The following is a 24,583-nucleotide window of genomic DNA, read 5'->3' as shown; positions in this document are numbered from 1 at the left end:
TAATTTTATTTTTTTAATAAGTAACTGCTACTTATAGTTATTTATATTTTGTATGTCAAGTCGAGCAACTTCTTTGAAGTTGGAATCAATTTATGCCACCCCACGTTCTTAACCATTAGACCACGATGGACTCTAGTGACTCAACCATGTACCATCGGATATCCACAAACTCCTGATTTATTTTAATTTTTTTTTATATATAAATAAATTGTCGTCCGTCTTGCCGGCAACCGGCAAGTTGACATCTCGAGGTCATTCAGTGTCGTAATTTAACGGGATTGTCTTTGACTTGATCGTCATTTGTATTCAGAAGTGATATTAATTATTGTTAAATAATAATTAAATATTTATTATCGCCATAATTTATACGGAAGGAAACGGTGCCGATGGCTACGTGCCTATGACCCCAATTGTTTATCGACTTATGAATACTTCAAATTAATGAGTAATATTTTAACTTCCCGAAGGAGAAGTTTATGTTTTCATAAAAAAATCCGAATTGCTAATTTTATGTTTTCTCGAAGTTTCAAGACATTCTGAATCGAATGAGACCAAATTTGGAAACAGTATGTGTGTGTGTGTGAACAGATTTTTTTTGCGTAAATCGACGTTTAGCCATTAGATGTATCTCGATAAGGACTAGCATTTGTGCCTTTTTGTGCAACGATCGGCAGAGCCGTTTCTTTGTAAATCGCAGAAAAGTGAAAAAAAAATTCGACCATGTTTTAGCCCGCAATTCTGAATCGATTTTGAAAATTCAAAAACTGTTCGAAACATATTGGTTGGGAATCGACCTGATTAGTTTTTTAACAAAAAAATTTTTTTTCGACGATTTTCACGATTTTTTTTTTGACGGTAGATACCATAGTCTTATAGATCATACTAAAATATTATGGTCCTAAGACAAGTCGTTTAAAATTAAAAAATCGTCAAAGTTTGCAAAAATTAGTGTCGTTTTTTTGGCGTTTGTCAAAATTATAACTTTCATCGACGTTTGCTCAAAAACGTCTGAACCGATTTCAAAAATTTAAAAGCCAATCGATGTATTTTGATGTGGATTATTTTTTCTCAGTTTTGTATAGCGATCGGCCGAGACATTTCTTTGTAATTTGAAAAAAAGTGTTAAACTTTTCGTCCACATTTAAGCTCATACTACCGAATCAATTTTGAAAAATTGAAAAACTGTTCGAAAGATATCATTTAGGAATGATACTGATTAGTTTTAGTTGAAAATCTATCGAGCAATTTTCTTGTAATTAACTGTTGAAAAAAAATTTAAGCCGATTTTTATGGAACTTTTTTTTGCGATATATATCCCGGTCTTATAGAACTTACTGAAATATTACGGCCTTACGACAAGTAGTTTAATTTTAAAAATTCATGAAAGTTTGAGAAAATGAGTAGTTTTTTTGACGTTAGCTAAAATTAAAATTAGACGATTTACTTGGTATAACAATATAGTACTTGGTCTTAATAAATATAGTAAACCATTAAAATCATACGGAAACTGGTTCAAATATAATAATTGTTGATTTTTGAAAAGTTGCTTTTTGAAAATACTGCGAGTTAACGTGTTCGTTCGTTCGTTTGCAATGATGTGTAATAAATCTACTCGGAATACTTATAATCACTCATAAATTAATTTATATTTTATTGATTAAGTCGATTATTTACACATATCGGGAAGTTCCAGCAATTTGCACGATGCCATACACCCAACTACTTTTTTTCTGAATCTCTTATACTGCTTATGCTAAGACCATAAATGAATCACAAAGTCAGCTCATCGAATAGGATATTAAAAAGTAAAGGATAGGATATTAAAATATTTGGAACTTTTGAATTGTAGACGTAAGTAAAGGACAATGTCTGTCGGGTCATATCTAAAAAATATTTATAATTAATTATTATCGCTTACCATATTTGTATAAAAACTGTCACCGGGTTTTCGATAGTATTCCCAACCTCGAAGCAGCCACAGTCACTACACCTCTACACCAACATAACTATTTTGGTCACTTGCACAATTTACCATTTATCTGTCACCTGTATATAATTTTTAATTAATTTATTTATTATAGTAAACAGATATATTTATTTATTAATCGCGGCACAGCACTGTATCGTATTGTATACAATATTTTTAAACTGACTGTCTTCTTCGTCGTGTTTCGATTCGAGATGCACATTCCTGTCGGTGTGTGGAATGAGTTGAGAGTGTGTTGGGTTGAGTTGAGTTGAGTCTTTTCCAGAGGCAGAGTTTTAACACCGACACAGAGACAAGATAGTTTTGTTCGTCGCCGTATATATAGTAGTCCAAGAGCCAGTGAACTATTTGACTAACCTGTTTTCTCGGAGCTAGAATTTTTTTGAATGATATTTCATTATCAAATAGGACTCAATCTGTTTATCTTAATGATCGTGGTTCAGTAATTATCTCAGACAAACAAAATATTAAGCTCGGTGTCCCTCTGGGCTCAACTCTCGGACCATTATTATTTCTCATCTACATAAACGATCTGCCAAAATGTACAGATCTCTGTAAATTTATTCTTTTTGCCGACGACACTTGTGTGATTATAAAAAGCAATTCCTTAGAAGAAGTAAATAAAAAATTAAATCTAGTTATGAAGTCAATTTCGAATTGGTTCAATTCTAATAATCTTTTGCTCAATAATGACAAAACCCAAATTATGTCTTTTCGAACAGTAAATAGGATAAGTCATGAGATCAATTCTTTAACTATCAATAGCATTCAATTTGAATTTTCCTCAGTGTCAAAATTTCAAGGCATCCAATTACAAAAAAACTTAAACTGGGACAATCATATTCATTCCATACTTGTACCTAAGTTAACTAAAACCTGTTTCATGTTGAGAATTCTTAAATCAAAAGTTAGTTTAAATTGCCTTCTTTCAATTTATTATTCAAATTTCTATTCGCATTTTGCTTATGGAATACAATTTTGGGGATTCTCATCATCCTTAAAGGATATATTCAAAATACAGAAAAGAGCATTAAGAATAATTTTTTCCCTCAGTTCCTTATCCTCATGTAGGAATCTTTTCCGACAATATAACATTCTCACTGTTCCCTGTATATTTTTGCTAATTACGCTGTCATTCATAAAGAATAATCCTGAACGCTTCAACCTATCCTCCATGTTGAATTCCTATTATAAAACAAGAAATTTGACTATAAAAGGACCAACTTTTAAACTGGAAACATCTTTTAATACCATAGACGGAAGAGGAGTACAGCTTTTTAATCTACTCCCACTACATATTGGGAAACTGAATGATCGTCAATTTCATAATACTATTGTTAAACTTTTAAAAGCTCAAAGTTTCTTCGATACTTCCGAGTTTGCCAATTTCGATATCAAACATTATTTTGATAATGAAATGCCTACTGTTACTAATTAATACTTTTTTTTGCAACAGTTACAATTTTTTTCCCTTTTCAATACCTTTTCTAATTTTTATTCTAAATTATTTTACTATTTTCCTACTTTAAGTATTTTATCATTACAATTATTTTCATATTGTATATTCTTTTTTGATACTGCTCTTAATTTTTATTTTCCAGATATGAGACTCAAATAAAAATTGCATAACGGATATTTCAAGGATTTTTTTACCATAAGAAGACTCTTAAGATCTACAACAATTAAACTATTTGAATTTTATTACATTTTTTTTCAAACAATATTATTAGTACTGGTTCTGGTTTCTTCAATTTTTAAATGTCTTCCACAAATTTGATTTGAACAATATTCGCAGTACTAAAAGAGAATGACCTTCAAAATGGCGTATAAATTATTCAAATACAAGGGTATTAGTCGATCATGTATGGCAATGCGCCCACACCCTTGCGCGTCGTGACTATTATGTACTCGTCTGGCAGACCCTTGCAATCGTCAGAATGGTCTGTCATTCTACATATGCTTTCTGAACAGTTAAAAGAATACACCCTCAAAATTTAAGCCTTGTGAAAGCAAATTAAAAAAAAAATTTTTTTACATTTTCAAATACTCGAGGGATGATGACGCAATCGCGAGATGCTTGCCAGACCGGCACTTTCTTAATGTACCGATAATGAAATATCATTCAAAAAAATTCTAGCTCCGAGAAAACAGGTCAGTCAAATAGTTCACTGGCTCTCAGACTATAGTAGTCGTCGTGATGATGATGATGCGATATGTTTTTGTTCGGCGTTATGACGCCATGGAGAAGAGGTGAGAGTCAGGAGTAAATTATAACTAGTGGTGCATGGCATTGCTTGAGGCAAATTGCTGGAACTTCCCATACCAAAAATATATTTTTTTAAAAAGATTCAAATTTCTTTTAAAACTGAAAAAAATCAAATTTCGAAATTTTAAAAATTTTTGAGAACTAGTTGGTATTGGCATTTAGCCTTGAGGCAAGTTACATGAACTTCCCGATATGTGTAAAATAATCAATTAAATATAAATGAATTTATGAGCGATTAAAAGTATTCTCCGAGTGGATTTATTGCACATAATTGAAAACGAACGAACACGTTAACTCGGAGTATTTTCTAAAAGCAAATTTTCAAAAATCAACAATTTATACAATTGAATCAGATTCCACAGGACGTTAATGGTTTAGTATGTTCATTAAGACAAAAAACTACCATCGTTATACCAAGTAAATCCTCTAATTGTAATTTTAACCAACGTCAAAAAAAAACTACTCATGTTCTCAAACTTTGATGAATTTTTAAAATTGAACTACCTGTTGTAAGGGCGTAATATTTCAGTAAGTTCTATAAGACCATGATATATATCGCCAAAAAAGTTCCATGAAAATCGGCTTAAATTTTTTTTCAACAGTTAATTACAAGAAAACGGCTCGGTAGATTTTCACCTAAAACTAATCAGTATCATTCCCAACTAATATCTTTCGAACAGTTTTTGATTTTTTAAAATCGATTCGGTACTTTGAGCTTAAATGTGGACGCAAAGTTTAACACTTTTTTTCAAATTACAAAGAAGCGACTCAGCCGGTCGTCGCACAAAACTGAGAAACGATAAACCTCATCGAGATACATCATATGGTTTTTAAATTTCTGAAATCAGTTTAGGCGTTTTTGAGCAAACGTCGATGCAAGTTCTAATTTTGACAAATGCCAATAAGACCATAGTCATTTTTGCAAACTTTGAGGAATTTTTAAAGCTAAACCAATTATCGTAGGGCCGTAATATTTTAGTATGATCTAGAAGACTATGGTATCTACCGTCAAAAAAATAATCATAAAAATCATCGAATTTTTTTTTTGACCTTTATTACAAGAAAACGGCCCGTCCGATCTCTACCAAAAACTAATCAGCACAATTCCCAACCAATATCTTTCGAACGGTTTTTGAATTTTCAAAGTCGATTCAGAATTGCGGGCTAAAACGTAGACGAAATTTTTTTCACTTTTCTGCGATTTATAAAGAAACGGCTTGGCCGATCGTCGCACAAACAATAGTCCTCATCGAGATACATCGAGTGGCTTTTAAATTTTTGAAATCGGTGCAGCCGTTTTCGAGAAAACGTCGATTTACGGCAAAAAATCTGTTCACATACACTTACACACACACACACACATACTTTTTCCAAATTTGGTCTCATTCGATTCAGAATGGCTTGAAACATCGAGAAAACATAAAATTATCAATTCGGATTTTTTGATGAAAACATAAACTTCTCCTTCGGGAAGTTAAAAATCGTCGATTTTTTTTTTTAAACTTCATTACAAGAAAATGGCCCGACCGATCTCTACCAAAAACTAATCAGCACAATTCCCAAACAATATCTTTAAAACGGTTTTTGAATTTTCAAAATGAATTAAGAATTACGGGCTAAAACGTGGACGAAAAATTTTTCACTTTTCTGCGATTTACAAAGAAACGGTTCGGCCATTCGTCGCACAAAACGAATGGCTTTTAAATTTTTGAAATCGGTCCAACCGTTTTTGAGAAAACGTCGATTTACGGCAAAAAATCTGTTCACACGCACACACATACACATACTTTTTCCAAATTTGGTCTCATTCGATTCAGAATGGTTTGAAAAATTAGCGAATCGGATTTTTTGATGAAAACATAAACTTCTCCTTCGGGAAGTTAAAAATGATCTTTCTAAAATATTGGATTTTTTTATACTTTTTGAAATATTTTGGAACTTTTTAACTTCCCACTGATCCGATTTGAATATTTCAAAAAACATTCGATTCGTATATATTCGTATATTGAATAATTGAAATCGGTTAAACCGTGTTTCCGAAATCGTCGAAAATTTATATCCGCACACACACACACAAATACATCAATTTTTTCTAAGATGCGCCCAAATGTTCAGAAACCATTGAAACGTAAAGATATATAACAAATTTCATTTTCGATTTTTTTTGCGATTACTGTAACTTACTCTACGGGAAGTTAATAAAAATTGATCCAAAAAAATTTTAAAAAATCTTAGGTGTGATCAACCCTTACCACTTAGAAGTATAAAAGATGTTTATTAACTTTCTAATTAGTATAATTATCTAACTGAAACAATGTTGTTACTTCAATATATTAATATAATATATTTTATTGACCCTTTGTCTATAAATTAAATTATGCTAAATATCACAACAGCTATTACACTACACATATTAATGTAATATATTAATTTATTGCCAATTGCTATATCTAAATATGAATTGAAATAATTCGTAGGAATGCTAAATTTACAACTTATAGCTACACCGCAAATTTATATAAACACTATTACACTATTACACAGCTCTTTAAGAGAAAGAAAAATAAGTGGAACAGTTTTTAATTTTGTGGGAAAAATATTAAACTGATCAAAGATTTTATTAATTAATTTCAATAAATCTAAATAGTTTCGAATTTGTAAAAAAGATATTAGAAATAGTTATATCAAATAATTGAGGAGATCAAAAATTAATCATATTAATGGATTTTTGTTTCAAGCAATTTTTTTTCTCTTACAGAGCCAGTTATAATTTTCAAAATCATTAAAATTGACAATGTCATTGCTAAATGCTATAATTGGTCAGCTGTTCGCAGAAACACTAAAGTTAAGATTTAATTAACTTTAACTTCTACAGTACTTAATAAGTAGAGCTATATTATTATACCAAATTAAATATTTTGGTTAATTTATGATTTTCGTTTAAGTAGTAACAGCTTTTACTTTTTCATGGACAGCCTTAACGTGTGCAGTACGAGCTCCAGGTTGTGTGAACCTTTTTCCACATACCTTACATTCATAAGGTTTTTCACCAGTATGAACATAATTGTGTTTCTTAAGAACCGAGGAACTCGCAAAGCCTAAAAAAGGTCATGGAGAAATATCTGATTTTTTTTTTTTTCAAAAAATGAATTTTTTTCCTTACCTTTAGAGCAGAGGACGCAAACATAAGGTCGTTCGCCTGTATGAGATCTCATATGCACTATTAAATGAGACGATAACACAAAACCTTTATTGCAGATGTTGCAAAAATGTGGCCTTTCTCCAGTATGAGATCTAAATCAAATTAAAACAAAAAACTTAAAAATGTTCAAACCAATTTTATGAATTTAAAAGTAATACCTCATATGGACTCTCATCTCGCTATTGTTAGGACATTGTTTACCACAAATATTGCATGTTGCTCTCATTTTCGGCTTTTCACCTGTATGTTTGCGATTATGAGCCTGAGAAATAGATTTATTTAAATATGTAATACTTATACAAATATTAGGGTTTGTCGGTTTTCAAAAACCGTTTTTTTGGCAAAAATTATGGAATTCGAAAACCGGTTTTCTAGTGAAAAAAGTCGGTTTTCACTGTATAAATGGAAAATGACAAATGTAGCCAAATATAAAAGATAGATGAAAGCGTTTTGATTCTTCGGTTAAAGATATCGGTTCAATAGCATTTGATATCTGATCAGTTCCCAGAAAGGTTTTGTATATATTAATTTAGAGTTTTATACCAGAATGTATATTAATTTGAAACAATGTGACTTCTTCTTGAAGAAGTAACTTCCTCTACTCAAACTTAAAAAAAAAAGTTTTTAACCCTAGAAGTCATAAATTAAAGAACAAAAAAAAATTAGAATTATTATATCAGGCTTTAAAAACAATTAAGCATAATTTCGTCTCAAGTATGAAAGTATTTTCTATTTCAGAAAATTTTGTGAGAAATCAAAGGACATGTCTAAGTAGCAATTCGATAGACGTTCTCAGTTTTTTCAAATCATATTTTATTAAACAAAAAAAATAATCAGATTTTTTAAAATTAATTAATTATTAATTAATTAAAATTGTTCGAAACAAATACCCGAATTAAGCTTAATTGTTTTTAAAACTAGAATTGGTATTAACAAGTATGTATCAACATGTATCTAATATTTTTTTATTTTTTTTTAATTTAATGCATTTTTTTATTTAAAACTGTATTATTTTTATTTATTCGAAAACTTTCCTTTCACTATCATAAAAATATTTTCATTCTTATAAGTGAAAATGATGCATAAATAACGAATAATTATTTTCAAAGTTATTTAATTAAGATAAACCATTATTTTTTTAGTTTTACTAATTAAAATTAAAATAATTTTATTTACTATCTATAAAATTGAACAATAAATAAATTCAGTCAAATACTGCTTCTGAATTACACGAAATTTGCGGATAAATTACAGAATATTCGAGAAAAAATTTATTTTCTATATAAAATTCGAAAACCGGTTAAAACCGGTTTTTTAGTAAAATTAAAATTCGAAAACCGGTTTTCTGAAATGTCGGATTTTGTATAAACCCTAACAAATATAACGTAATACCATGAAATACGAGTTTAATACAAGCTCGTATCTCGAAGAAGTTTTTTCCATATAAATTCATTAAAGTGCCATTAATTCGTTACATCACTATTGTATTTGTTAGGTTTTTGAAATATAAAAAATAAATTTACAATCTATTAACTTCCCGTGAGATAAGTTATCGTAACCGTTCAAAAATCGAAAATTTTTGCATATCTTTGCGTTTCAGAGGTTTTTGAACATTTTGGAATACCTTAGAAAAAATTGATGTATGTTTGGATACAATTTTTCGTCCACGTTTTCAACAGCACGGATCAACTGATTTGAGTTATTCAAAAAACATTCGATACGTATTGACGGTGAGACTCCAGACGTTTCGGAGATATTAGTTTCAATATAATTTTTATGCAGAAATGAATGTCAGATTTACTAATACTAACTTGTAGTTCTCCGCTACTGGCATGCCCCTTTCCACAAACTGTGCAAATGTAAGGCCTCTCGCCAGTGTGGGTTCTTAAATGAATAGTGAGATTTCCACCTTGGGCAAATCTACAAAATAAATCAATAATTGAAATTACCAAAAATGTCAATTTAAACTAATCCATAAAGACGTAATATATGGAATTTTGCTAAAAATATCTATTATAAGAAAAATCTTTTTTGTTTCACAACCTTTGTTGCGTTTTCAAGCAAAATTCATAAATAAATATAAACAATATATCATAAAAAAAGTATATACAAGTATATTATACTTTACTTTTTATCACAATATGTACAAGCGTAAGGCTTCTCGGCAGTATGCACCCTCATATGAATTTTCAATTGCCAAGGCAATCTAAAATCTGAAATTGACGTTCATAATTTTTAATTATATATTTGATTACGTAAATATGGTTAACTTATATATGATAAATATATTATAGTCATAACATATTTTATTTAACGAGAAATGAGGAGGATAGGGTAAAGAACAAAGCTCCAATTTGAGTTCTAGTAATTATACTGTGAACACCGAAATAACTACAGTACAGCAAATAGCACATATCAAATAAATAACTAAAGAAATAAGTTTAGAGAAGCTTCAATTTAATTCATCATCAGAGATAAAACACCTTATAAAACAAATAAATAACATATAACATATAACTTAAGATTTATATCAAGGTCTCATAAACTAAACAGCAGTGCTCAATAGGGAATGCAATACCGGTTTACCGGTATACCGCTCGATTTTTCGGCGATATTTTTACCGGTATTTACCCCAAAAATACCGGTATTTTCGGTATTTTTACATAAGCGCTATTTGATACATGATACAATAAAATTTAAATTTTTCTGAACAAATTTATCTTTAAATTCCATAATCGCATAAACAGCAGAAGCTTCAAGTGATTCTATAGAAAAAAACAAATGTCAAATATTATATCAACTCGTCATTAAACTGAATATTTATTGCTTTACTAAGGGCTACAAATCGTGTTACTATAAATAGAATAGGACTGATAGAGAATGATGTTTGTTTCATCTTATGTAAAAATGCAACAGTTTTTTAATTTGCTCCAAAATATTTTATATCAAACAGATTACCCCTGCGTAATCTTTATTTTTTTTAACTTTGTACATAATAATTATGACAATTACTAAATATTTTTGCTTCTTATTACAATTATAAAATATTATTTTTTGAAAACGTTTCGAAGTTTGAAAATGCTATAGAAGCATCACATTGTTTTAAATAAGAATACTCAACAATTATAGTAACTTATTATTCATCTCGACTAAGTGTCCGATCTTAAATTAGTGTAGAAAAATTATTTTTTTAAAATATTGGAGATTATGCTAATTTAACACATCGGATACAGACAATACAGTTTATTATAATAATGTAATATGATCTTTTATGAGTTTCTGGTCTTTCTTACTCATAAGTTTGTTTTTGGTGAAAAGTACTCAATATACTCGATAGTGATAATGAATTAATTAAATTGGATATAATTTTGTTAAATTATTATTTAAAAAAATAAAATTATTCTTTTATTTTATTGTTTAGTTGAATATAGTAGTTGTATATACATTTTTTATATTTGTACTAGTAACTTTCAATTTTGTTTACGTTTGTTTAAGATAATAAAAATACCGGTAATTTACCGGTATTCCAGTTTTAAAATGAAAAATTACCGAAATACCGGTATTGAAATTTTCCATCTGTATTGCATTCCCTAGTGCTCAAAACCAAAAAAATACTTTAGCTTTAAAATTGACAATGTGCACCCAGGTACACATCTTTTGCCCTCTACTTTAAAATAGTATAATTAAAAAAATTGAGATAATAGAAGTAGATTCTTTTACCCGCGGTTCGTTAATCCTCGATTTATTCCACTATATATAATTTTTTGTTATTATCTTACCTTTATGGCAAACTTCGCATATATTAGTTTTCTCGCTAAGATGTATCTTTTTATGTATTTCCAATTGTCCAGTTTGAGCAAAACATTTCCCACATTCGTTGCAACTGAATGGCTTCTCACCTGTATGAGTACGCATATGGATTCTGAGAACATTGCTTTCGTAAAATCTGTACAAAAAAATTAATCACTTTATATTTCTTACATATGATTAAAGATATATTAAATTACCGTTTGCCACAAGTGTTACACATGTAAGGCTTCTCGCCTTTATGCCTCCTCATATGCTTGACCTAAAGAAATAATACACAGTTATAATATAATAATTATGATAGGTAAATTATTATGATCTCTAAACTTACCAGACTACCAGATTCTGGAAAACCTTTACTACAAATTTCACACACATAAGGTTTAATAGCTAGATGGGTTTTCATGTGTCTGGCTAGCACTTTTGGACCTTTCAATTGTTTTCCACATTCCTAAATAAACACAAAAATCATTTATATTTTGCATTTTGTACGTAATATATTATTTAAAGTAATAGCCCGCTTAACGCTGCTTCGTTTAGCGCTCTTTTTTATTGAAGTGAAACTTCTAATTCGTATATTAGTCATATGTATTTAAAACTGTTATTTAAACAAGGGCCAGGGATGTTTTATTTATTGAAGTGAAACTTTCGTATGAAAGAATTATTTATAATACTTGGATATTTTATACTAGAAAATTGTAAATTAAAAATTGTCTGAAAAGGTATAAATATATTGAAAATCGTATGAAATTGTTGCAAATCGCTTTATATCGACTTTCAAAACTTTTTGCAGTTTGCTTATCAGAAGTCATTTTCTGCTTTTTTCTAGACATTTAATTTGCTCGTCAGTAGAGTCTTTTTCTCATTTTCTATCTAAGATATTTAATTTGCTCGACAGTAGAATTCCTTTTCTATCCGTTTTTCAGTTTGCATGTCAGTATATTTCCTTCTGTTTCCACAATGAAAATCGATTCTGGCAATTTGTCTAAAAAACGTTGCAAATCGTTCGAAAAAGTTGCAAATCGTCTAAAACCTTGTAGATAGTTTAAAAATATTGCAAACCATCTGAAAACGTCGCAAATCGACTGAAAACGTTCTAAACCGTTTAAAAATCTTGCAAATCGTCCAAAAATTTTGTAAATCGTCTAAAAATTTTGTAATCGTCTAAAACGTTGTAATTCGTCTAAAAATCTTGTAAATCATCTGAAAGAGTTGTAAATCAATCTTGTAGATCGTTTAAAAACGTTGCAAACCATCTAAAAACATTGTAAATCGTATAAAAATCTTGTAAATAATCTAAAAACCTTGTAAATCGTCTAAAAATCTTGTAAATCGTCTAAAAACGTTGTTATTCATCTAATAATCTTGTAGATCGATTAAAAACGTTGCAAATCATCTGAAAACGTAGCAACCCGTCTAAAAACCTTTTAAATAATCTAAAAACCTAGAAAATCATCTAAAAACCTTGTGAATAGTCTAAAAATCTTGCGAATCATCTAAAAACATTGTAAATCGTATAAAAATCTTGTAAATAATCTAAAAACCCTGTAAATCGTTTAGAAACCTTGTAAATCGTCTAAAAACCTTGCAATTCATCTAAAAATCTTGTAAATCGTCTTAAAATCTTGAAAATCATCTAGAAACGCTGTAAATAGTCTAACAATCTTGTAAATCGTCTACAAATCTTGTAAATCATCTAAAAACGTTGTAAATCGTCTAACAGTCTTGTAAATCGTTTAGAAACCTTGTAAATCGTCTAAAAACCTTGCAATTCATCTAAAAATCTTGTAAATTGTCTAAAAATCTTGAAAATCATCTAGAAACGCTGTAAATAGTCTAAAAATCTTGCGAAACATCTAAAAACATTGTAAATCGTATAAAAATCTTGTAATGATCTAAAAACCTTGTAAATCGTCTAAAAATCTTATAAATCGTCTAAAAACCTTGTAAATCGTCTAAAATCCTTGCAATTTATCTAAAAATCTTGTAAATCGTCTAAAAATCTTGAAAATCATCTAAAAACGCTGTAAATAGTCTAACAATCTTGTAAATTATCTACAAATCTTGCGAATCATCTAAAAACATTGTAAATCGTACAAAAATATTGTAAATAATCTAAAAACCTTGTAAATCGTCTAAAAATCTTATAAATCGTCTAAAAATGTTGTAATTCGTCTAATAATCTTGTAGATCGATTAAAAACGTTGCAAATCAGCTGAAAACGTGGCAAATCGTCTAAAAACCTTTTAAATAGTATAAAAACCTTGTGAATCGTATAAAAATCTTGTAAATGATCTAAAAACGTTGTAAATCGTCTAACAATCTTGTAAATCGTTTAAAAATCCTGCAAATCGTCCAAAAATCTTGTAAATCGTCTAAAAATTTTGTAATCGTCTAAAAATTTTGTAAATCGTCTAAAACGTTGTAATTTGTCTAAAAATCTTGTAAATCATCTGAAAAGATTGTAAATCAATCTTGTAGATCGTTTAAAAACGTTGCAAACCATCTAAAAAACGTTATAAATCGTATAAAAATCTTGTAAATAATCTAGAAACCCTGTAAATAGTCTAACAATCTTGCGAATCATCTAAAAGCGTTGTAAATCGTATAAAAATTTTGTAAATAATATAAAAACCCTGTAAATCGTCTAAAAATCTTGTAAATCATCTAAAAACGTTGTAAATCGTCTAAAAACCTTGAAAATCATCTAAAAACCTTGTGAATCGTCTAAAAATCTTGCGAATCATCTAAAAACATTGCAAATCGTATTAAAATCTTGTAAATAATCTAAAAACCCTGTAAATCGTCTAACAATCTTGTAAATCGTTTAGAAACCTTGCAATTCATCTGAAAATTTTGCAAATCGTCTAAAAATCTTGAAAATCATCTAGAAACGCTGTAAATAGTCTAACAATCTTGTAAATCGTCTAACAATCTTCTCGACCAAACGTTGCAAATCTAAAAACGTTGCAAATCAACTGAAAACTTTGAAAACCGTTTAAAAATATGGTAAATGCCTTTGCTTTTCGAAATATATTCGTATATTATTTTGATTTTAGTATAAAATGTGTGTTCACTTTATTTTCATTAAAAATAAGCAGAGTTATTTAATTTAATATATATCCAATTTTCTATCCTTCTATTTCTATTTTCATAAATAATAGTATTTATAAATTTAAATTAAATTCTTACCTCACAAGTAACAAATTCATTCGTGTTTTTCGATACTGCACTATCACTTTTCCTTGCATCTATTTTATTTTCCATAACAATATTCTCATGTACGACGTTTTCCGACAATGCATTTTCTAAAATAACATTTTCCAAAGTCGTATTGTCCAACGTCACATTTGTATTATCTAATGTCACATTTTCTGCATTTCCAATCGAGACGGCAACCGATTGATCTACACCTGATATATAGTCAATTCCTGGACTCATAATTATTTCTTGCAGGTCTATTAATTTATCATTGGTCATTTGTTCATCGTTCAGAGAATCTGGTGCAAGGGGACTGGGAGCAGAAGATTCGATGAATAATGTTGTGGGGTCTGGTTCGGGTTCGATGTCTTGAATTTGAGGCAACTTTTCGGTGTGTAGAATTAAATTACCACCCATTGTGTCTGTGAGTTCTGTAAGGGAATTAAATATAACCGGAATAATAGAATATTTTATAATAAGACTAGCAAACCCGACGAACTCCGTTTCGCCACCAGATGGTTTCGTGAAAAAGATGTAGAAATTTTTTGTTTGTTTTATATTTGAAAAGGAAAAATTTGATTTTATTGCACAACAGTAATGAATTTATTTCGATTACAAAAATTAACTGTTTTTTAGTTGAACTTCTCTAAGTAAATGAAAGTGATCCGCCAATTATCCGTTTCATTAAAATGCTCTTTGGTAAACCACATTTTTTGTTTTTTGGTCTGACGTTAACACAAACAAAGCGGATGGTTTTCCAACTCGTGAACGGGCAACGTATAACTGCCCATGTGAAAAACAAAGATTTTCTAAATAATCTATTTGAAATTTATCTCGCAAACACTAAGCGCTTGGCCTTGCGATTTGTTATTGCGAACGCAAGGCGAACTGGAAATTGCAATTGTTTGAAGTCAAACGGAAAACCAGTCGGAATTATTGGTATGTCACCAAATCGCCAGCAATTTTTGATTGAATGGTGAAATTCAGTGCATTATTCTTTGCGGCAAGAATTGCTCGTTGACTTAACCAAGGATAATTTTGATACTTCTCACTAATGTCATTACTCGAATTTTTAATTATTGTGCGTGAAATTCCAGCAATTTGCATTAGGGCACGATGCCATGCACCACTAATTTTCTTAGCTATAAACTTTGCAGAGCCCGAGACCTTTCCAACGAATGCAAAATTATCGAAATCGGTTCGTGCGTTCTGGAGTTATTTCGTCAGGAAGGAAAACCCGACTTATTTTTATATATATAGAAGATAATTTTTAAAATTATGACTTGTAACGAGACTTATAGATAGCAAAAATATTAGCATACATGAAAAGCAAAATTATTTTGTATGGGCGGGGCGGGTAAAACTACCCGTCCTGACGTCTGGTGCTGGTATTTATGTCCTTTTGAATGTTACTAATTTTAAATTCAGTTTGCATATGATAAATGAAGAGTTTTTCTTTAGATTCATTTGATTTAGTTTACCGTCATTTATTATAGAATTTAGTATATTTAGTATTTAAAAAATAAGTAATATGTAAAATTTAACACATTTTATTACAATACTTGAAATGACTTTAAATTTTCGTTACGAAAATTATAATTTGTTCGCATTGACAAAATTCACTAGAATTTAGCAAAATTTTTTACTTATATACACTTGGATAACAAAATTTTGCATAATTCGTAGTTCAAATGCGGACTTCATAATTTTTGATACGAATTTTGAGCATTTTTTACTATTCTTCAAATAACTTTTAATTTTTATTTCGGACATAATAGTTTGTTTACATTAGTAAAAACTAGATAAAATTTACTAACATCTAGTGAAAACTGTTGTATACACTTAGATATTGAAATTTTGAATAATTCGTAGTCAAAATGCGGACTTTAGTATTTTGATAATTTCCATTACATGGATTTAGAACATTTTTTAAGTTTCTTCAAATAACTTTAAATTTTCATTTCGGACATTATAATTTGTTTATATTAATAGAAACTAGATTTTCAGTGTATTATGACAAAGCAAATTTCATATTTATAAATTGAGGTTCTTTTAAATACTATGTCGTTGCTTGTAAAATGTATAATAAAAATGGTATAATTAGTTTCTTAGACATTATTTCAGCTAGAAGGTTTACAAAATCACTAGCAAAATGAAATTCAAGCCAAAAAACGCCAATTCTTGATTTAAAGTTTTATGAATTTACAATATATCCAACTACCTATTACGAGTATTATTATATTATATATTATATTTGTTGTTTATTCAAATTTTTGGTGATGTTCAGATATTTTACATTATTTTGCAGTTTTTGATTTATTTACAATATTTTCATATAAGTATTAGCCCTTAGTTTTATATAAATATATGTAGAAACTATTTTAGCAAGTACAACATAATAAATGCCAAGAATTCTACAAATTAAACTCTGAGAAAGTTTTGTAAGTCATTCAATTTATATTACAAGCTTTTGGAGGTAGATTTATTCGGATTGTACCCTATATAAATAAATGCATAAAATGAAGTAAGTAGATACTTTTCCATGAACAATAAAATCTGTTATTTTAATAAATGTAGTATATCAAATCCAATTTTCAATGAAGAATTTCTTTTAATTCTGTTCGAATAACTGTATAAAACAATATACACATATATAATAAAAATTATGTAGCAACATCAATAATTTTAAGAATATAAAAAATTGGCAGTATATATCTTGCGCCTTGCGCATGTTTTGCGTGATAAACATAAAAAGGTTTGAATTTCAGAAATTAAATAAATTTCTGAACAAAACTACAATTTATACCTGTTGGATATTCAACAATAACATTCAGCAGTTCATATTTCAACGGTTCTTCATAAGTTTGTGTCGGTTGATGCAAAAGTACTAATTGTCTCAAAGTAGCATCATTTCTTTCGCAGAGCTCTTTAAAATAGAATGCTCGACTGACTGCGGTTACACATTGAACACAAAGCTGTGCTGGGAGACCATCGCCTTCATTTAACTGAAAAAGAAATATATACATATACATATATATATATATAATCAGAACACTATTTGAAACATTGGTCGAGGAGAATTTGAATTATTTATACTTGAGATAATTGAATTAAATGAGAAGTAATTTAATTATAGGTTAGTTTATAGATTGACTAAGATATATAAGTATATATATATATATATATATATATATATATATTATTTATCATTATTTTTATAAATTTGCAAAAGTTCAAATAGTCTAATAGCGTTTGAACAAGTAAGAAAGGTTAGGTCCATTATAACAAGAGTCTTAAAGCAACTGCAACTTGAAATAGCATTTTGTATATAAATATATATTATTTCTTACCACAATATTAGCACAAGCCATCATCATTTCAGCTAATCGAGCATCAAATAAAGGTTTCATTTGTGTACGTTCATTTAAACAAGCTCTGCAAATTCTTGCAAGTGAAATTATGCTCTCAGCTTCTTCCATTTTATATTTGATTCTCCTTTATTTCAATTATCCAATATACATTATTACCTCGAAACAAATAATTTAGCGCCTTTTAATTCAAATTTCTGATTTCATCTCCGTGTAAATATTGACATCTTCAATAGAACGAGCCTTGTAGAACAACAATGTCACTTTTTTGATAACAAAGTATATATCTGTCAAAAGTGAAGACGGTGGTGTAAATAAATTAATTTAAAATCTGTACATTCCTTATGATTTAGAGAAATATTAAAGAAATAATTATTTTTATTATCAGTGCACAATACGTTAATTTGAAGACTATAATGCAATAGTTAAGCCAAAATCAATATATACAAATACAAAGCAAATGTCAAAATCTTCCACAGAATTACCAATTCGAGCAACATGGCTTCCATTAGTTGAGCGGGAAATTTGAATTTCAAAAAAGTTTAAATTTTAAAAAATATAATAATTGGTTCAAAGTTGTTAGTAACGAAAAGGTATGATTATATATGATAAATATTTAGTTATTTAATGTATGCTATATATTTTTAATTTATAATTTAGCTCATTGTGATTGTATAGAATGTTTTTAGTGTAGCTTAAGCTTTATTAATTAATATCAAAGTATTATTTATCATAATCTTTATTTATGCATTATTATTATTATTATTTTATATTATCTATATTTTTTTTGTTTGGGATAAGAAAATAAATAATGTAAATAAATTTAATATTTAGTACACATTGATTTTTATTCACAAAGCAAATCTAGCAAAATATTGTTTTATAGCAAAAATAATAGTACTATAGTTTAATTTTATTTTTTTATGGATTTATATGATGCATTGTCTGTATTTAAGGATTTTTAACAAATATGATTTATTGTCAAAGTTTTAAAACTATGAATGTTTCACCCTCAAGACATCTATCAAGAACATGTTTTTATTGTTAAATAAGATATAAACAAACATTTATATTAAGATATACGTAATGCTATATACATAAATATGAAAATGAAAAATTATTGAAAAGATAAACAGATTGAACTAACAAAAATACATCTTTATATTATATAATACTAAAAACACTCTTTTTTAAAAAAATATATATATTTATGTTATAAAATAAATATCTAGAATAAATGTACTTTGTGAAGAAATATAAAAATAGAAAAAAACATATTGAAAATATTGAAAATAAAGAAATAAAAAATATTTAACTGCAGACTAATATAAAAAGACCACTCGAGCTCAGACATTTTAGAGAAAAAATAAAAATGTATAAAGTTTAAAATTTTAAAATTATAAATTGTTTTTACTTTAACAAAATAAATTATAACTAGTGAAGTGTATGGCATCGTGCCTTAAGGCAAATTGCTGGAACTTCGCGTACCGTAACGAAATGTTCGAGGAATACTGAATGTTTTCAAATAGATTATTATTAATATTGTAACATTGTCTAATATTTATAAGAATTATATAAACTGAATTGCATAGTTGAAATTTTTTGTTCAAAGTATATTAGAACTATAGTCAGAATTAAAAATAAAATTTGAATTACTTTCGATATAAAAAAAATTAAAAAAAAAAAAATTGGAACAAAATTTCTTTTTCCTTTTTAGGCTCCGTATCTTTGAAATGAATGGGCCTGCTTTTGCCAAAAACTAATAAACCCTTCTCCCAATCATTATTAATTGAATGTTATTTAGTTCCTTCAAATCGGATACACCGTTCTCTCAAAAACTCGATTTCTATTTTCTGCAATCTTTGCTCCGTGTCTCCGAAACGGCTGGACCTGCCCTTGCCAAAAACTAATCCGCACATCTCTCTATCAATAGGAATCGAATGTTTTTTGAATCATTCAAATCGGTTGATCCGTGCGCCCGAAAACGTGACTGGAAATTTGTATCCATACATACATAAACACACACACATACATCCATTTTTTCTGAGGTATGCCAAAATGTTCAGAAACCTTCAAAACGTCGAGAAATGTAAAAATTTTCAATTTCGATTTTTGGCCCATTACAATAACTTACCCTACGGGAAGTTATTAATTCTTGTATTTAACGATCTTTAGTTCGACAACTTGGCCATTGTATAATTTTTAGAACAATGAAGATTCTTATACAAATTTATAAACATCCTTAGGTAACTATACACATACCCACACACACACACACACATATATATTGTGTACTGTTTATAGTGTACTTTTGTGTATAGTTGCATATGGATGTTTATAAATTTGTTCAGGAATCCTCATTGTTCTAAAAACCGTTCAACGAATAATGTTTATCTAATTGTAAAAGGCAATGTGCTAATTGCCATGAAACAGCATTGAGACTTACAATTAGTCCAAAGTTTCTATTTGCATGAGAATCAGTGGAAAACACTTTATTAAAATACAGACTAACCCAAATTTTTTAACATTTCACTAATTGTTTTAATTTTATATTATTTTTTTTTAATTGTGTATATCAATTATTTATCAATGTGCAGTTGTAACTGATTCGTTCATCATAATACGTAAGTTTCATGGTTAATAAGTTAATATTTTTTACACTTAATATTTATAAATAGTCCCTTAGGCCTTTTTCTTCCATCATAAACTCATAAGTTTAATTTATTTTAAAAACTTGCACTTATTATAATATTGCATTTTTATACATTTCAAATCTTGTATTGAAAACATGTAGAAATATTTGTTTCTTAGCAGTAAAAGTATATTTCTAGAATTGGTTTAAATATTATTTGTTTGCCCAAATTTTTTTATTGCCCACAAGAACAGAAAATAATCTAATTGAATATTGAATTTGATTAAGATGATTAATTTTGATTTGATTAAGATTGAATATATACAATATATATATATATATATATATATATATATAATATATATATATATATACACCTAAGTCTGTTTTTACACGGTCTTTTTGTACACGGTTTTGATATAACACGGTTTGAAAATTGAATATTTTTAATTTTTTTACACGATTTTATTCCATTTAGCACGATTTGAAATTTTATGTACTTAAATTTTTTTTGTCAAATTTAATTTTTGCGAAGTATGTTCATATCACAAAAAAGTATTTATGAAAGAAAAAAGTCTGAAACCATCGATAGTATCGAAAGTTTGCGAACACTAGCTTAAAGATTTAAGTGAATTCCCCTTTAGCGCGTACAAACAATTTTTACGGGTCAAAGCAAATGTGAATAGCACTAATTTAATTCTTGTTCTTAAAAATTCTTGTTTTCCACTAATTTTAATAGGTTTTAGAGAGTAGGACAAATCACCCATTTTTGTATAAGATCAATGTCTTTTTTACACGGTTTTTTTTTTACACGGCTTCTTCTGGAACCAATCTCCGTGTAAAAACAGACTTAGGTGTATATATATATATTGCTATTGTTATGGGTTTTCCACAAGTGTCATCAATGATACATCAATACAGCTCTTGGTCAAAACATATCGTTTTGTGACTATAACTTAATTAAGACAAAACTCAATACATATTATAAAAATATGTCACGTTTATTAGCATAAAAATAAAAATATATTGTTTTGTATATATGTATGTGTAAGAATATTTGCAAACACGAGATACACCTCATACAAGGATGTTTTAATTTTCTATTTCGATTCTTTGCGTGGAATTAGTTCACGATTTGTTAGTCATGTTCGGTATTTTTTAGAGAATTGTGAAATATCGGTTAGTTGCTTGTTAAAATGATATAAAATATTTTTATAAATCAGAAAATATTATTTAGTGTTAGAATTTAAATTTAGTGCAACATGAGTTATTTAAAGCAATAATTAAAATTAGTTGAAATATAGATTAAAATTAAAATAAAAAGTGGGAAAATAAATTAGTGATTCAATTTCTTCTAATTTATTTCATTACTTACACCATATTAGTTTTCATATGTACTTTTACACCAGAAGTAAATAGAACATAAAAAATATTTTTATCTTATTTTTATATTCAAATAATTGAGAGATATAACAATATAATATCATTAATATCATTAAACCTCTTTAGAATTTTTTTTAATAAAAATATTTTCATATCTATTAAATTTTAAATAATTTTTAGTTTTTTTTGTTCTAATTCCCCAAAAAAAAATATAATTTTCTGAAGAAAAAATATTTTATAAATTGTATTAAAAGATTCAAATCAATTATATCCATTACCTAAACGATCAATAATATGAAGGTTCTTGAAGTCAACCTTAATTGTTTTAATTGGATTTTATAAATTCCAATTTATTTTAAAAGTTAAGTTAACGACTTTATGAGCATGTGTTATTTAAAAATATAGTTAAAATTATTTAAAATATAGTTTTAATTTAAAATTAAAATAAAATAAAACTAATTTGGTAACATTGAAAAGCTTGTAATATTAGTTTAATTTTGATAGTGATAATCTCAACTAAATATTGAGATATTGAATTGAGTTTTTTCAAACAGTAACTAAATTCTTGCATACTAAAAGATTCTTAAAAACAAAAAATATTCAGCAAAAATTAGGAAAGAATACTAAAATTTACTTTTTTAATAAATTTTATAACACAGTTTATTTACAGAATTACAACTCAGTTATTTGTTATATTTAATTTTCGTTTAATTTTTTATATTGAATTCTTCCTTATAATCATAAATGTGATATTTTATATAATTCTTTTTCATAAATGTGATTTGTCATAATAAATCGTGTGGTTTTCGCGTTTTTTAAAACAGCCATTAAAAAAATTGTAAGAAAGTCTCGAAACGTTTGGAAAACTTAAAAAAATAACAGTTTTTGTTTTAATAACTGTTATAATTGATAATTGATTAGTTAAATAATTGACCTTTTGTTTTTATTCATATGTTAACTGAAATAATTTGCAGCCAATTTGTACAATTAAAAGAGCAGCTAGAATTTTAATTCATTTTTTCCTATACAATTCGACACTTAGTGTGTGATATCATTCAGTAAAATCCAAGTAAAAACCTAAACTTTGAAACACTATTATTTGAAAAATAATTAATTAACAAAAATAGAAACATCTATTTTATAAGGAAAACTGACACAGAAAATATCTTGTAAATTTGACAAAACAAAAATGCTTTATTTGTTAATAGCAAAATTGAACTTAAATTTTGGTTTGGTTTTGTCCTGGCTTAATTTACTGAATGATGACACACATCAAGTGTCGAAACGTATAATAAAATACGTTATCTGATTTGCCTAATACTAATACGTGTCAAATATCTCCCTTCCGCTTTTTTGCTCTTGGTTTATAATACAAAAAGGCGGAAGGGAGAAATTTGACAACCTTATATTTTTTCAATTTCAGACCATGGCTAAGTACATAGAAAGAAAACTTCTGCAGCAATCCCACTTATACATTCCAAATATAGTAAACTCATTAAACTCCTTACGTTGCATTTTTGTCGTGGACGATGCAATTTTCAAAAGCTGTCTAACCAGCCACGGTGCACCAGAAGAATCAATATCGACTGTCGACGATATTACTGACAAAACACGTTTTGTCCTGGGAAACAATCATTTATTCCAAGAACTACAATTAAACCACGACAATGTCCATTACACCAAATACATATCTTCAGGAAGTTCTTTGTTATGGATTGAATCTAAACGTGGATCAGACATGTCAGTTTTGAGGAATATTTGCCTAATAGAATTTTCTCTTGTTGAATTGGATCATGATATATCGCAAAATTCTATTAACATTATTTGTGGTGACCGTGGTTCTGGTAAAACAAGGTATTTGGAGAATATCAAAGAAAATTTGGAGAAAGATAAAATTAGTATACATATAAAATATGTGAATGCATTGAGCATGAGGAAGTTTGTACATGATGGCTTGCAGGAACAAAATGATAAAGCAAAAGCTGCAAAGTTTTTAAAGTATTTGGAACTTCCTGAAGTGGATGAAAATATGGTTTTGTTTGTTGATGGCGTTGATGACATGCATAAGTCGGAAACTGGACAAATTTTAGAGGTGAGTGTAAAAACTATTTTGATAATAGATTTTCTTAACATAATCTCATGGTATACAGGGTAGGACAGGGCACAAAGGTCCAATTTGACTTTTAGTATACTGTGACTATTGAACCGATTCTGCCGCATAACAGAAAAATGTTATGGCAAGGCCATGTTATAAAAAACTTTCCATACTAAATAATATATAAATATTCTGTAAAAATTAAGAACGAATATTAAAATATACTTTTTTAAGGATTTATAAATGTTAATTTATAAAGTTAAATAATACAATAACACGGTTCATTTACACAATCCCAAAACTTATATGTAACATTTTATTTTTGTTTAATTTTTCATATTAAATATATAACTTTTTAGCAAAAATGTGATTCTTTTGTCATAAATAATCGTGCGTGGTTTTCATGTTTTTCAAAGCAATTTAACCACTGAAGAAAATTCAAAACGATACGTTTGGAAGACTTAAAAAAAATTGAACAAGTTTTGTTTTAATAACTGTATATATGCCCGTAAAAAACTTTTTTTAGTTATATATCAAGTGGAATAATTTGCGGTCAATATAAAAAAAGTAAAGTGAATTAACGTTTCGACACTTGACCATGGAAAAAGCAAAATCAAACACTATTATTTTTAAAAAGGAAAA

The 24,583-nt window shown here is 28.0% G+C and overlaps 1 protein-coding gene across 3 annotated transcripts in view; it reads right to left on the bottom strand.

Annotated features, from left to right (window-relative positions):
• Window positions 1-7,018: 7,018 nt before the first annotated feature.
• LOC113366304 (gastrula zinc finger protein XlCGF57.1-like) overlaps window positions 7,019-24,583 on the bottom strand; it is a 113,652-nt gene continuing 96,087 nt past the window's right edge. For 2 of the 3 annotated variants that reach the window (XM_026607892.1, XM_026607894.1), the window contains 11 exons: window positions 17,814-18,118; window positions 17,270-17,468; window positions 14,455-14,894; window positions 11,594-11,713; window positions 11,463-11,524; window positions 11,235-11,401; window positions 9,584-9,668; window positions 9,267-9,375; window positions 7,614-7,717; window positions 7,417-7,547; window positions 7,019-7,351 (listed from right to left, as the gene is read on the bottom strand). In XM_026607892.1, coding sequence (XP_026463677.1) covers window positions 7,194-7,351; window positions 7,417-7,547; window positions 7,614-7,717; window positions 9,267-9,375; window positions 9,584-9,668; window positions 11,235-11,401; window positions 11,463-11,524; window positions 11,594-11,713; window positions 14,455-14,894; window positions 17,270-17,468; window positions 17,814-17,942 — 1,704 coding nt within the window. In that variant the 5' untranslated portion in view covers window positions 17,943-18,118 and the 3' untranslated portion in view covers window positions 7,019-7,193. Of the gene's footprint in view, window positions 7,352-7,416; window positions 7,548-7,613; window positions 7,718-9,266; window positions 9,376-9,583; window positions 9,669-11,234; window positions 11,402-11,462; window positions 11,525-11,593; window positions 11,714-14,454; window positions 14,895-17,269; window positions 17,469-17,813; window positions 18,267-24,583 lie in introns of those variants that run through there. The other variant, XM_026607891.1, reaches the window with a different exon arrangement.

Source organism: Ctenocephalides felis, unplaced genomic scaffold, assembly GCF_003426905.1.
Source record: "Ctenocephalides felis isolate EL2017-DRISC unplaced genomic scaffold, ASM342690v1 CF-g0.4_SCAFFOLD_01170, whole genome shotgun sequence".
In the NCBI taxonomy this organism is placed as follows: domain Eukaryota; kingdom Metazoa; phylum Arthropoda; class Insecta; order Siphonaptera; family Pulicidae; genus Ctenocephalides; species Ctenocephalides felis.
The sequence above is the reverse complement of the archived record's forward strand: the minus strand, read 5'-3'. Positions and strand labels throughout refer to the sequence as shown.